Source organism: Stegostoma tigrinum, chromosome 8, assembly GCF_030684315.1.
Source record: "Stegostoma tigrinum isolate sSteTig4 chromosome 8, sSteTig4.hap1, whole genome shotgun sequence".
Taxonomy (NCBI): domain Eukaryota; kingdom Metazoa; phylum Chordata; class Chondrichthyes; order Orectolobiformes; family Stegostomatidae; genus Stegostoma; species Stegostoma tigrinum.
In genome coordinates this window covers 77,351,143-77,366,533 of record NC_081361.1, presented here as the reverse complement: position 1 = coordinate 77,366,533, position 15,391 = coordinate 77,351,143, and the positions used below count along the sequence as shown (strand labels likewise).

General features: G+C 39.0%; 1 protein-coding gene across 18 annotated transcripts in view; it reads left to right on the top strand.

Annotated features, from left to right (window-relative positions):
- The window catches only part of ptprfa (protein tyrosine phosphatase receptor type Fa), a 491,915-nt gene that overhangs the window by 372,554 nt on the left and 103,970 nt on the right, over positions 1 to 15,391 (top strand). For 11 of the 18 annotated variants that reach the window (XM_059648014.1, XM_059648012.1, XM_059648007.1 and 8 more), the window contains 2 exons: positions 6,141 to 6,173; positions 10,202 to 10,299. In XM_059648014.1, the coding sequence (XP_059503997.1) occupies positions 6,141 to 6,173; positions 10,202 to 10,299 (131 nt within the window). The remainder of the gene's footprint in view (positions 1 to 6,140; positions 6,174 to 10,201; positions 10,300 to 15,391) is intronic. The other 7 variants (XM_059648016.1, XM_059648015.1, XM_059648010.1 and 4 more) reach the window with 1 other exon arrangement.

Below are 15,391 nucleotides of genomic sequence, written 5' to 3'. Positions count from 1 at the left end.
TCATGCCTCACAAACCTTATTGAATTCTTTGAAGAGGTGACCAAACCAGTGGATGAAGGTAGAGCAGTGGATGTGATATACATGGATTTAAGAAAGGCATTTGATAAGGTTCACCACGGTAGGCTCATGCAGAAGGTAAGGAGGCATGGGATAGGGGAAAATTTGGCAGATTGGATTCAGATTTGGCTCACGCTTAGAAGACAAAGGGTGGTAGTGGACGGAAAATATTCAACATGGTGCTTAGTTATGAGTGGTTAACCACAAGGATCTTTTCTGGGTCCTCTTCCGTTTGTGATTTTTGTAAATGATTTGGGCGAAGGAGTGGAAGAGTGGATTAGTAAGTTCGCGTACGATACGAAGGTGGATCGAGTTGTGAATAGTGTGGAGGGCTGTTCTAGCTTACAAAGGAAAATTGATAGGATGCAGAGCTGAGCTGAGAAGTGGCAGATGGAGTTTAACCCTGAAAAGTGTGAGGTGATTCATTTTGGAAGAACAAATTTGAAAACAGAGTACCGGGTTAACGGAAAGATTCTTAGCAGTGTGGAGGAGCAGCGGGATCTTGGGGTTCATGTTCACAGTTCTCTGAAAGCTGCCACCCAAGTGGATAGAGTTGTGAAGAAGGCATATGGTGTGTTAGCTTTCATTAATAGAGGGATATGATGTCAAGAGCTGTGAAGTTATGCTCCAGCTATACAAAAGCCTGGTTCAGCCACATCTGGACTATTGTGTCCAGTTCTGGTCACCTCACTACAGCAAAAATGCAGAAGCATTGGAAAAGGTGGAGAGGAGATTTGTCAGGATGTTGCCTGGAATGGAGGGAAGGTCTTACGAGGAAAAGTTGAGAGAGCTTGGGCTTTTCTCTTTGGAACGACGAAGGATGAGAGGTGACTTGATAGAGGTGTACAAAATGATCAGAGATAGAGTAGAGTGGACAGCCAGAGACTTTTTCCAGGGTGTTGGTAGCTGTTACGATGGGGCATAGTTTTAAAGTGAGTGGAGATCGATAAAGGGGAGACGTCAAGAGGTAGGTCCTTTACTCAGAGTGGTGGGGGCTTGGAATGCATTGCCAGAGGGTAGTGGGATATTTAAGGAGGTATTGGATAGGCATATGGATGATAGTAGAAAGTAGGGATGGATGTTAGATAGACCTTAGGATTAGCGTAAAAGTTCAGCACAACATTGTGGGCCGAAGGCCCTGTACTGTGCTGTACTGTTCTATGTTCTACGCTCTAAACCACCAGGAATGCTTCAGTATCAAAGCCCTATTAAGCCTCTCCCAATAGCTCAAACCGTCCAGTTCGGGCAACATCCTTGTAAATCTTTTCTGCACCCTCTCGAGTTTAACAACATCACCCTTATAGAAGGGTGACTAGAATTGTAAGCAGTATTTCAGAAGTGAGCTCTCTCATGTCCAGCATAGGCACAATCTGGCATCCCAACTCCTATACTCAATGTTCTGATCAATGAAGGCAAGCATCCCAGATGCCGCCTTCATCACCTTATCTATCTGCAACTCCACTTTCAAGGAACAGTGCATCTAACCACAGACTTTTTGATCAGCAGCACTCCCCAAGGCCCTACCATGAAGTGTATAACTCCTTTCCTGATTTGCCTTTACAAAATGCAACACTTCCCATTCATTTAAATTCAACTCCGTCTGCCATGCCTCAGTCCATCGGCCCATCTGATCAAGATCCTGTTGTACTCTGAGTTAAACTTCTTCACTGTCCACTACACCATCCAATTTGGCGTCATCCACAAACTTCCTAACCTTACCTCCTATATTCACATCCAGATCATTTATATAAATGACAAAAAAGCAGTGGACCCAGCACTGGTCCTTGTGGCACACCACTGGTCATAGGCCTCTAGTCTGAAAAACAACCTTCCACCACCACCCTCTGTTTCCTCCCTTAAGCCAATTTTGTACCAAATTGGCTAGCTCCCATGTCATTTAATCTATTTTACCAACCAATCTATCATGCAAAACCTTGTTGAAAGATTTGCTGAAGTTCATATAGACAACGTCTACCCCTTTGCTTTCATCAATTGTGCATGTCTCCTCTTCAAAAAACTTTATAAAATTAGTGAGAAATGATTTCCCATACACGCAACCTTGCTGGCTATCCCAAATCAGTCCTTGACTTTTTAAATTATGTAAATCCTGTCCCTCAGAATCCACTCCAACAACTTATCCATAGTGACGTATAGCTCACCAGTCTAGAGTTCCTCGGCTTTTCCTTACCACCCTTTTTAAATAATAGCCCCGCATTAGCCAATCTCCAGTCTTCCAGCATCTCTCCCATGGCTATTGACGATACATATATCTCTCAAATCTCCTCCCTATCTTCCCACTAAGCTCTGAGAAGCGCCCGATCAGGACCCAAGGATTTGTTTACATTTACGTGTTTTAAGATCTCCAGAACTTCCTCTTCTGTAGTATTGACACTTTTCAAGACATCGCTGTTTATTTCCCCAAATTGACTAGCTTTCACGTTCTTCTCCACAGCGAACACCGATGCAAAATATTTGTTTAATAACTTAAACTGAATGTAACTAAAATTATCGTCGAGCTGAGATTTTGCACAGCTCACACTTCTTCCCATCCAGACATTAAGTTATCCTGCAGTTACTTTGGTTCAGTTCTTTCCAATTACATTTTGGAGACAAAATGAGTAGTCAAGAGAAGAAAATCACATGGCAGAGAGGAAGATCTAGTGAGTGGGAGTAACTCAATAGCTCGACAAAGAGCTGGTACATAAATAATAGAGCAAATGACAGACTTTTGTACTGTGTCATGCTATGATTCCATGACAATGAGAGTAACCATTATAGCATATCATTTTTATGGTTTTACCACTGTGTAGAGCAAATACCATGCTTTTTTTCATGGAAGAGGTTCAAAATATATTCAGTAGATAAAGGAGTACATCACTCCAAAATAGATATTTTCAAATGCCTGTTTACTGTCCTGCCCTCTTCAATAGAGGCATTCATTTCTCACATGTATTGGTTTATTTGTAACAAAAAAATTTGAACCAAGAAAGTGCTGGTTTTAAAATACTGGTAATTAAAAAAAAATTCATAAATCTGAACTACTACCTAATTGGTAATCAGATTTACTGGTCTTGCAAATGAGGGAGATAACAGTGAAATTAGCATTGTGCAGTAAGATTAGCAAATAAGCAAGGTACCGGTTAAAATTAGCATAATGCTGTATCATTATTTTGTACAAATTAAAGTCACAGTGTTACATCCTGGATCTTTCATTTTAACTCTGATGTTCCAGTGTGAGCACCTGGTAAATAAATTATTTGATTGCCGCTGTTATCAAATGATGAATCTAAACATCCCAACCGTTTCAAAACAGAGTAGACATTTCTCGTAGTGTATGAATTATGTGTTTCAACTTTTATGATTGATCAATAGTAATAAAAGAGCTTAAAAAAGTTAGATAATGCCCTGGATTTTACGAGGCTCTACATACTGAAACAGTTCAACAGTTCTGGAAGATGAGAGATGCACTTGTGGAGACTAGTGGGAAAACATCACTGCAGTCCTAAAAATACACAACTTTATAAATGAACTGAGCAGAAATTTGAAAAACACTTTCAAAAAGAATGAGATGAAATAAACCAGCCTAGCCTAATTTAAATACTGATCTTTAAAATTCACATCCTAAACAAATAACTTAATAGTGCTAAGATAATAAAATGTGAGGCTGGATGAACACAGCAGGCCAAGCAGCATCTCAGGAGCACAAAAGCTGACGTTTCGGGCCTAGACCCTTCATCAGAGAGGGGGACGGGGAGAGGGAACTGGAATAAATAGGGAGAGAGGGGGAGGCAGACCGAAGATGGAGAGTAAAGAAGATAGGTGGAGAGGAGAGTATAGGTGGGGAGGTAGGGAGGGGATAGGTCAGTCCAGGGAAGACGGACAGGTCAAGGAGTTGGGATGAGGTTAGTAGGTAGATGGGGGTGCAGCTTGGGGTGGGAGGAAGGGATGGGTGAGAGGAAGAACCGGTTAGGGAGGCAGAGACAGGTTGGACTGGTTTTGGGATGCAGTGGGTGGGGAGGAAGAGCTGGGCTGGTTGTGTGGTGCAGTGGGGGGAGGGGACGAACTGGGCTGGTTTAGGGATGCAGTAGGGGAAGGGGCAATTTTGAAACTGGTGAAGTCCACATTGATATCATATGGCTGCAGGGTTCCCAGGCGGAATATGAGTTGCTGTTCCTGCAACCTTCGGGTAGCATCATTGTGGCAGTGCAGGAGGCCCATGATGGACATGTCATCTAAGGAATGGGAGGGGGAGTGGAAATGGTTTGCGACTGGGAGGTGCAGTTGTTTGTTGCGAACTGAGCGGAGGTGTTCTGCAAAACGGTCTCCAAGCCGTTGAAACATTGGTTTCCCCAATGTTTCCATCATGGGCCTCCTGCAGTGCCACAATGATGCCACCCGAAGGTTGCAGGAACAGCAACTCATATTCCGCCTGGGAACCCTGCAGCCGAATGGTATCAATGTGGACTTCACCAGTTTCAAAATCTCCCCTTCCCCAACTGCATCCCTAAACCAGCCCAGTTCGTCCCCTCCCCCCACTGCACCACACAACCAACCCAGCTCTTCCCCCCCCACCCACTGCATCCCAAAACCAGTCCAACCTGTCTCTGCCTCCCTAACCAGTTCTTCCTCTCACCCATCCCTTCCTCCCACCCCAAGCCGCACCCCCATCTACCTACTAACCTCATCCCACCTCCTTGACCTGTCCGTCTTCCCTGGACTGACCTGTCCCCTCCCTACCTCCCCACCTATACTCTCTCCACCTATCTTCTTTACTCTCCATCTTCGGTCTGCCTCCCCCTCTCTCCCTATTTATTCCAGTTCTCTCTCCCCATCCCCCTCTCTGATGAAGGATCTAGGCCCGGAACATCAGCTTTTGTGCTCCTGAGATACTGCTTGGCCTGCTGTGTTCATCCAGCCTCACATTTTATTATCTTGGAATTCTCCAGCATCTGCAGTTCCCATTATCTCTGATACTAACTTAATAGTGCGTCAGGCTCATGGATCAATGAAGGAACTATATGATCATGAGTAACTCTAACTCAAAAACAATACTAAGAGAAAGGTGATGGTGAGGTATGCCCTGTATAAATCCAGCTTTCATAATCTATTTCGGTGACTAACCTCCAAAACGTTCCCAGTAAACTATTATGTTGCGAGCTAGTAATTTTCCCAAAAACTGAGCTGTTCAGCATTGTCCAGGGATGCCAAACACACAAATACTGAAAGAACTGCACATCCTGGAAATCTGAAATTGCTGGAATTTCTCAGCAGTCAGGCAGCATTTATGGAGGGAAATGAGAGTTAATGTTTCAGGTCCAGTGACCCTTCTTAAGAACACACATGCTTATTCAGCAAACCAGTGATGTTAATACAACCGCAAAGGTATTTGTGTGTTGGATTGTCCCGATATGGCACTGTTCACAGCTCACTCCCAAACTCCACGCCACCATGTGAACAGCATGCTTGAATAGGTTTATAGAACCATTGTGTATATAGCCATTGTAACTCAAAATAATTACTTGAAACACTAATGATTTAACGTGAACTTGTGCATCGGATGGAATTTTTCTTACTAAAGCAAGACTTACTTAGTGCAATTGCATGAATTGAAGTTATTAAATTAGAAATGCAAGACAGCATCTGGATTGTTAAGTTTTTTTGTGTTGATGCTATACTCAGGGGTTCAAATAAAGAGTCAAAGTCAAGTGTGACCAAGTACTGTAAGACATTAACTGAAGTTCCAGTACTTTATGGATAAGCAATAATACCAAAATATGAAGTATATTATTTTTCTTTGAATATGTTAGTATCTTATGTCAGTGGAAAATACTGAAAAGATAATATTTTTTGAACCTACAATGCTTTTGGAGTTTCAATAATTACTGTCCACATGATGAAAATAATTGGTTGAAATAATTGCTGACTTGTAGAACAAAAAAGTCATGTTATTTGAAACTCCTGAGTATATAAGTGTTCCTTCACCTATTTAACGCTGAGATTGGTCTCTTTTCCACTGGTACAAACTAATTTGTTTTCTTCCCCTTTTTTTTAAAAAATATGTTTCTGCCCCATTTTCTTCACAGGTCCAAGTGTCCCCAGTTGCCCAAACAACTCAAGTTAGTTTAATTGTCCTGTTTCTTTTCTGCACTTTTTTTCTGTATATTTCCTCTTGCTCTGCCATGAAGGTCATTTTTGCTCAAAGAACCTAATCTCAGTTCCAGTGTGACTAATTGAGCAGTGTCCCCTTTGGTTATCTACACAACCTCAATTTCTGTGGTGTACGTGTGCACTCCAAAGTTATCATATTCATATTTTAAAAAGCAAACATATATAATTTTCTTGAAACCTTTGAATCACAAAATGGGTTGCTAAACATTTTGATAGGCACACTAGCAGAACAAAATCTCAAGTCCTTAAAGAACAGAAATGTTGAATTTCTAGTTTTGAAGGTCTTTTCAGCAGTACATAGGAATTGAAGTGACACCTTTGAGTATTAAAAAAAGTTTTAATTTATTCTACAAATTTAGTACATTTATAGTCCTCAGCATTATACAGCCCTTTTGCCATTTTCCATATGCTACATTTCAAGAACCTAGAAAATAAATATCAGCTTTATAAAACTGAATCTTTGCTCAGACATTCTGTTCTTAAGACAATTGGAAATAATTTTATTTTAGAAATTATTTAGAAACTTAAAGTGGATTAATTTTCTTTTACAGTCTCAAAATCATGTATTCTAATATTAAAAATATCACAAATAGGAAGAAAAAGCACAAAAATGTCAGTAAGGTTTTTACATCATTCTGTTTCTTATTAAACATAGAGTTGGAAAGCAATGGCATTGCACATTTTGAACTGCAGTATTAAAAGCATCTAGTCTTTTGAATATGTCCATAATTTCTGTAGGCAAAGAGTTGAAATTGCAAAACACGATTCTTTAGCCAATGAACACCAACATTGCAAACATTTTACACAACATTTTTTATGATTCTAATAAAATCATAAAAATGTTGTGTAAAATGTTTGCAATGTTGGTGTTCATTGGCTAAAGAATTGTGAAGTATGAGCAATAGTCTACTTCAAATGTATATGTAGAAGGAAAAATCTAAACAGTGGCTCTTGTGGGGTGGTGGCAGGGTCCCTACCTTTGAGTCAGGAGGCCTGAGTTCAACTCCTACCTTCTTCAGAGATGTGTAATAACATTTCTGAACCAGTTGATCACAAAATATAAAAACAAAATCTAATCAGTTTAAATATCACATCTGTCTCAGTGTAGGGTGCACCTAATTATTTCGGAATTTGGAATTTAGCTACATTTTCTGCCATCAGTATATTTCCTAATAAATGGCTGCTCAAGGTATTTGTTCGAGTGTGTAACTAAGGATCTGGGATACTTGACATTCCTAGTAGATGCTGAGAAAATGAAGGCAATGCCAGAATATTGGTGCAGTGATGATATTCTGCCACCAGATGGCACCTGTTATTTATATTCAAACTTTGATTTTATTAATGTCACCTTTGTAAACTGTCTTGTCATAGAATCACTTTAATTTCATTTTCATTTACCTCAAAACTGTTTAACCATTGCACCATTATTTTGTTTTCCTTCAAATTCTCCCATTGCATGTCTAAGATCTAATTAATGGTCTAATACAAGGCTCATATTAACGGTATGGTGTACGTACCGATTGGGATTTGGACAACAGTTTTAACTAGATTGCTGACTTACCTCCCCCTCTCTTGCTTATTCAAGTTCAAATTTCAGTTCAGTGCCAATTACAATATATCAGCATTGATACTGAGAATTTTACCCGCAATCACATACTGCCATTTAATGGCAAAATATTAGGATATAAAATTATATTCTAAAGAATTATTTTTGTTATATGAAGTCATATCACACCTAATACTTTTTATTAAGAGCTTTTGAATAACTTGTCCAATGTTATGACTCATATTGCACAGACCAATCATATGGAACATGGGATAGACATCTAGATGTAGAGCAATATTATTGTACCAATTCTTTTTGAAGATCATGTTAATGAAGCAATTCAATCCGGACATCTGAATAAGAACCAAAATTCCCAACCTTTGATCTTAACAGCAATAAAAGTGCTCTGCTCCTGAGGAGTAGCTGATCTGAATTCCAGTAAAGTTTTGTTATTTCATTTTGATGGAAAGCTCATCAGACATGTGTTTGTACGCCTTTTCTAATGAATTGCCAACTATTTTAAAATGAAGAACTACTCAAATTTGGAGCAGTTTTAACCTGTGCGTGTATATGTGATCATTTGATACCTGACTTGCATATTGGCATCAGTCAGACTATAACCATGAGGCTGGCTCAGCACTGCAAAATATTGTGTAATATAGAAGTGCTGGATCGAGACTTTGATGTAGCACCAAGTGAAATCCCTTCATGCAAAGTGGAAAAGTCATATCTATTCTGGGAATAGAACTATTGCATGGATTTGTGCTGATATCAGAATTCTGAGTCATGGATTACTGAATCATTTTGAATGCTAAAATTGCATGTGAATATAATTTTTAGAATGACAGGCGCCACCCTTTTACCGAATGACAAATTAACAAAACAACTCAGAAATGCAGTATAACTTAAATCTGGCTTTACACTTAAATCACAGAAGTCTTAAGGTATAGAAGGAGCCCATTTGGTCCGTCATGCCCGCAATAGCTCTTCAAACGAGCACCTCTATCAAGTGCCAATCTCTTGCTTTTTCCCATACATTTGCACATTATTTTTCTTTAAGGAATAATGCTTGATGACTAATGAGTCTTCCTTACCGAGGCTTCACAATTTTATTTGAATCCTATGTGCAGATAGAATTATTGACTCGGTAAGTTTGTGAGAACTGGAAAGACCATGAGGATTTTTAGAGTTGTAATAAACAAACAAAACAAAAGGACTAAATTGCTGCCGTAATTGATACTTAAAGAAAACTTACAGACCTGGAATTTTCAGCCAGTGATACAGCGTGAATGCCCAGTATTGGCTTCAAACTCAGAGATTTTTGGCCTCTGACCAATGGTGCAACTCTGTCAGCATGCATTTTGTTCTAGCATTCCATAACAGGGATTCTAAGCCACTACTTGTAATGATAGCATAAAGCTGGTCAAATAGCCAGTTAGATTAATTAATTCCCAGATAGACAACCAAAAAATGAAAAATGTTAAAATCAAATCAATTTTAAACTTTATTACACAGAACAAAATAGAACTTGAGACATGCACGTAATGAGCATAAAAACTAAAATATCATTGAAAGTTTTTTTTAAAGCTTCCAACATTCAAATGGAGATATTCAACAGTCCTCCACAAATATAAAGTTTTCTTTTCAAGACGAGATCTGTTGTTCACCAATGTTATGCTGGGAAGACTGTCAAAGTGAAGAATTATTCTGAGCTGCTGTATATTTTTACCTTTTACCCATGAACCAGCAAAAACAATAGGATGGTACTGAATGTAAAGTTTTCCATAGTAAATAAAGATAAATTTTGTTTTAATAAAGAATGCTATATAAAGGCATAAACAGAATGCGAGCTTTTTAGATGTGTTAATTCTAGTGTGCCTATTAATTGCAATAGTGATGGAAGAATATGAATGCATGAAGCAGGAAAAAATATACTTTTTTTCTTCCTCAGTGATTTGAGTAACATATTTTTGGGGCATTTTTGCGAAATTGATTATTCTGTTTTCATCTTAACACAGAAACATGACTGGATTTGATTAACGCCTTGGTCTGTGTAGATGAGAAAAAGGGACTGCTGCAATTTTAACAGCATTTACTATGTTTCTCATTCAAATCTGCCTTTGTCATCACTTTTCTGTATGTAACCGCATATGGGCCCGCTTAGAAATTGTGTGCTGTGATCAGTGACTGTTGCATCTGAGCATGTTCAGTAGAGAACAGTTTCAATCATAGTTATATAAAAAATACCACAAATATTGGCGCATGTTATATTGTAATTCCAGTGTTCTTTGGTAATATCACACATAACCTTTTTACATGCATTATGCACATGTGCTTTTAACACTTATTTCATTTTATTTATGTTTTCAAAAAAGTTGTCATGTTCTGTATTTATATGTCTCACTGACTTTGTGGCTCTTATTTGGTTAGGCATGAGGGACCATCCACCAATCCCCATTACTGATCTTGCTGACAACATTGAAAGATTGAAAGCCAATGATAATTTGAAATTCTCACAGGAGTATGAGGTAGGTTGAGATTCAAAATAATGGTAGTGCATTCTGAATGTCATACTATTTTTTCGGAGTTGAAATATTTGTGTCCTTTAAAGGACTAGAAATTAACATGTAATACAAGAATTAAAAGGTTATTTCTTTGCACTTGTTGTCTACTTCAAGTGTACCCAAGTCAGATGCACTGCAGAATTTCTTCTAGTTATTTTGACACTATGCCTCAAACTCCATTTGTAAGAAAATAAATCCCAGCAACCATTAGAAATCTAAAATATTACATCTGTGCAACTCAACATAATAAATCTAAAAGATGTCCTCCTTATTTTCTCCATTGAGAAGTTTTCATTTACATGGACTTTTGTTTGAGTCATGTTAATGCAATAGTTCCACTAGCGAAAGTACAGGGTACCTAATTTCTTTGTAATAATTTCATGAAATATAAATTAGTAGCAGTACAGTTTAAATTGTTTCATGTTAGAACTTGCTACTGATTTGAAATGGAACAAATTGTCTGTAGAACTGAGTGGTGATTAATTAAAAAGAATATGTTGTGGACACTGAAAAATCTAAAATAAAAACAAGAAATGCTAGAAATATTCAACAGGTCAGGCACTATCTATGGAGAGAAACAGAGTTAATGTTTCTGAACTGTTTTGATGAAGAGTCATTAACCTGAAACATGAACGCTGTCGATTGATGCTGCCGGACCAATTGAGCATTTGCAGTGTTTTTGTTTCTATTTAAGTTAATTAAAATTATCTGAAGCTGCCAATGCAGAGAGAAAAGAAAAATTGAATAGAATTGTTTCAAGATGCTAGGACAACTGAACCCAGGGATTTACAGTCGCATTTACAAGTTTAATACCTTTCTGTTTGTATTTGCAGTTTGTTTGTTTGTTACTGTTCTAATTACGAATGATTAATACTTCTTCATTCAATAGAATTTAATAATTGATTTACTGTCATAAGTATGCGCAAGGGAATAATTAAGTGTAGAATTATTTTATATCAATTACAAATTAGTTGTTGAGTTTTTTGCAATCAATTCTGTGAACTCTGCACCATGCTACATGATGTAAATGATTGCATTCTCTTGAAAGAATAGGTACTTAGTTTTAATTTCACATGCTTCGTACCGAGCCAAACAATGGTTAAAAGCTTGACCAAAGAAATTTATTTTCAGGAATGTCTTACAGATAGCAAGAGAAGTGGTGAGCTTAAGAAAAGGATTTGGTACAAAATAGGTCGTGGCAACAGTTTTGAATGATCTAATGTTTACAAAGTGTGAAATCACAAAGACAGCATTAGACTATATAGATGAAGTAACTCCGTTTCTGTCTGCACAGATGCGGCCAGATCTGTTGAGTATTTTCAATATGTTCTGTTTTTATTTTCGCCTACCAGTATTAGCAGTAGATTTCAGAACTGAAGATGATGAATGATGAACTTCAATAATAAATGAGCTGAGACAGCTGCAAAATGAAGCCTTGTTACAACGGTGGAAATAGTCTGTCTTTGAATAATTTGTCTCAAACAAAGTCATTGACCAGAGAGATATATGGAAATAATAGCAATCTAAAGAGGCAGCAGATTGAAGAGCTTGGCAGAAATCATGACTTAGCCAATATTTGTGTTATCCAATCAACTTCTCAGCACAAGAGACTGTGGAAGGATAGAGAGAGTTAATGAATAGGTAGAGGTGAACAAGAGTAGTTGATAGTTTTGCTAAGCTTTTAAATGAAGATGACGTAAGGCCATGGTTAGAATCATGGGCATTGGCACGTGAAAGGAAGACATTGCTGCAGAGGTTCTGTCTAAGCAAAGAAGCTAGTGAAGTCAATTTCACCGAGCTGACAATGGAGGAGAATTGTTAAGAGAAACATGTTGTGTTGACAATGAAAAGACTGCTGAGAGGTAAAGGCTTAAAGGTGTACAATCACAGTTACATTGCATATCATTTGTGACCTTTATTCAGATTGTTTCTGTGCTATGGCAGAGACAGGAACTTCTACGCTGCTTGTTGAATGAAATCTTTTATATCCAAATGAGTAAGTAAAAAGAATCTAGTTTTCTGTCCCTTCCAATAATAATATCTCCAATAATTCAAGATTCACTGCATTCAAATGCCAGTCCAAATTATGTGCCTATATTTTTAGTATAGGCCTTGAGCCAGAAACCTTCTGACTCGGAGATAAAGATGTTATGACAGAGTATTGATACCTGAATGCCTAACACCTCTGGAATGCAGCAGCGCAATCATTACTTCATCAGTGGTAGCATTATCTTTTGCATGGAAGGGAAAGCCTAAACATTTCAAAGCCATCTCACAAGTTCATGTGTTTACCACTGTTGAGAAAGGAAAACAAACTGAAAGTGCTTTAGTTGCATCTGGTGGTAACAAACAAGTCAGCATTTGATTGCAAATTTGATTAGAACAGGAATATGTCATGAACTGCACTTAAAATAGATAATGGAAAGACAGGTCATGCTCAAAAAGAACTTTGTTCAGGAGAGAAAAGAGGAATGATGCGCAGTTCTTGAATAAAAATAAGAGATGATGAAATAGCAAGGGTAATATAAGCATGAAACAATAGAAGTTGCAGCTAGAGTAAACAAAGAACTAAAATACATAGGTGTAAATGAATAGTTTAAAGGAACGGGGATGACAGATGAAAAAACTGGCCAAACAGACCAGACTCCAGTGGACCAGGAACCAACAGGTAGCGAAAAAAGCAGACAAACAGATCAGCAGTTCAGCTCTCCACCCCACAGTGATGTCTCTGTGTTTGGCCTTCTCTTACTGTTCATCACAAGCTAAATTTGTAACTCTGTACCTTTCTGATACAAACTCTGCAAACATCTTTTAGATCATAGACCCAGATATGGGAGCAAAACTCGGCCATTCGACCCTTGCAAGCCTGCTCAGCCATTTGATCAAGGATGATATGTTTTTCAACCCAATTCATGTGCTTTCTCTTGTAACTCTTGATTCCCTTACTAATAATGAACCGTCTGTTGCTTAAACACATGCAATTAGTTGGCCTCCACAGCCTTCTGCGGCAATGAATTCCACAGATTCATCTCCTCTGACTGGTGAAATGCCTTCTCATCTCAGTTCTAAAATGCCATCCCTTCACTCTGAGGTTCTGTGGCCTAGGGTCCTAGTCTCTCCTACTAGTAGAAATGTTCTTTACGTTCAATCAATCCATGTCTCTCATCATATTGTAAGTTTCAATGAGATCTTCATCACCTTTATGAATTTCATCAATTATGGACCCAGAAGGGACATTAATTGTGTCTCTGTGGGTTTCCTCCGGGTGCTTCATTGACCCCACCACCCCTCCCCCTTCCCCCGTACCCCCACTACCACCACCAGACAACAGATGTGCAGGTTAGGTGGATTGGCCATGCTAAATTGCCCATAATGTCCAGGGATTTGCAGGCTAGGGGGATTAGCCATAGAAAAATCAGGGTTACAGAGATATGGCAGGGTTTATATTCTGGGTGGGATGCTGCTTGGAGGGGCGGTGGGGTCTCAATGGGCCAAATATCCTGCTTCCACACTGTAGGGATTCAATGAATCTATTATTTCTCCTCTGGACCCCCTCCAAGGCCACTCATCTTTTCTTGGATACAGATCTCAAAAACTGCTCATAATATTCCAAATGCAGTCTGGCCAAAGCCTCATATAGCTTTAGTGATACATCTCTGCTCTAGTATTCTAGCCCTCTCGAAATGAAAGCTATTAGTACCCCTCCTGATGTGTGCCTTGTAGATGGTGGACAGGCTCTAGGGAGTCAAGATGTGAATTGCGGGCCAAAAGTATTTCTAGCCTTGGACCTGCTGTTGTAGCCACTGTGTTTATGTGGCAAGACTAGTTGAGTTTCTGGTCAGTGGTAATCCCAAGAATGTTGATGGGCGTTTCAGTAACGGGTATACCATTGAATATCAAGGAGTGATGATGAGATTGTCAATATTAGAAATGGTCATTGCCTGGCATTTGTATGGCATAAATATTACTTTCCATTTGTCACTCTAAGCATGGATTTTGTCCAGATCTTGTTGTATTTGAATAAGACTGATTCAGTAAGTGAGGAATCACAAGTAGTGCTGAACATTACACAATCATCAGTGAACATCCCTACTTCTGATCTTAGATGGAGGGAAGGTCATAGATGAAGCAGCTGAAGATGTTTGGGCTGAGGATGCGACCCTGAGGAAATCCTGCAGAGTTCATAGAATCATCATCATAGAATCCCTACAGTGTAGAAACAGGTCCCTCTTCCCAACAAATCCACACCGATCCACAGAGCATCCCACCTCAACCCATGCCCTATAACCCACCTAATCTACACATCCATGAACACAGTGGGCAACTTAATGTGGCCAATTACCGAGCACATCTTTGGACTGTGGGCGGAAACCAGAGGACGCCCATGCAGGCACAGGGAGAATGTGCAAAATCCACACAGACTGTCGCTTGAGGTTGGAATCGAACCCAGGTCCCCAGCGCTGTGAAGCAGCAGTACTAACCACTGAGCCACCATGCTGCCTCCTTGGAGCTGTAATGACTGATCTTGGTTTGTGTCTTAAAACAAAAGATTTGTCAATTTATTGAAAAACAATGGTTTTATTAGAGCAAAATAATATTACAATTCCAGTTGGCCCGAAACGTCAGCCTTCCTGCTTCACTGATGCTGCTTGGCCTGCTGTGTTCGTCCAGCTCTACACCTTGTTATCTCAAATTCTCCAGCATCTGCAGTTCTACTATCTCTGGCCAGATTATTTATTGTTTATCTATTGTTTTCATGATGTGTTGTTCCACAGACATAGATGTTAGTTTCTTTGTCGATTTTCTGAAGGTGTTGATCAGGGTCACCTTTTCAGTTCTCATAAATTAATTTTCAATTAGCTGAACTTCCAAGAGCTAGTAAGATAGATTAGGCAAGGATTTTCAAATCTTCATTCTGTATCACCTATAGCCAGATTCCTTCTCTAAAGAAACACAGTTGAAAAATCAATTCAAACTCTGAGCACTCTCCGTCAGACTGATCACCTCCTCCGTGAGGTCCCAGTTGCAGTTCAACATTTACCATCTGTTTGAGCAT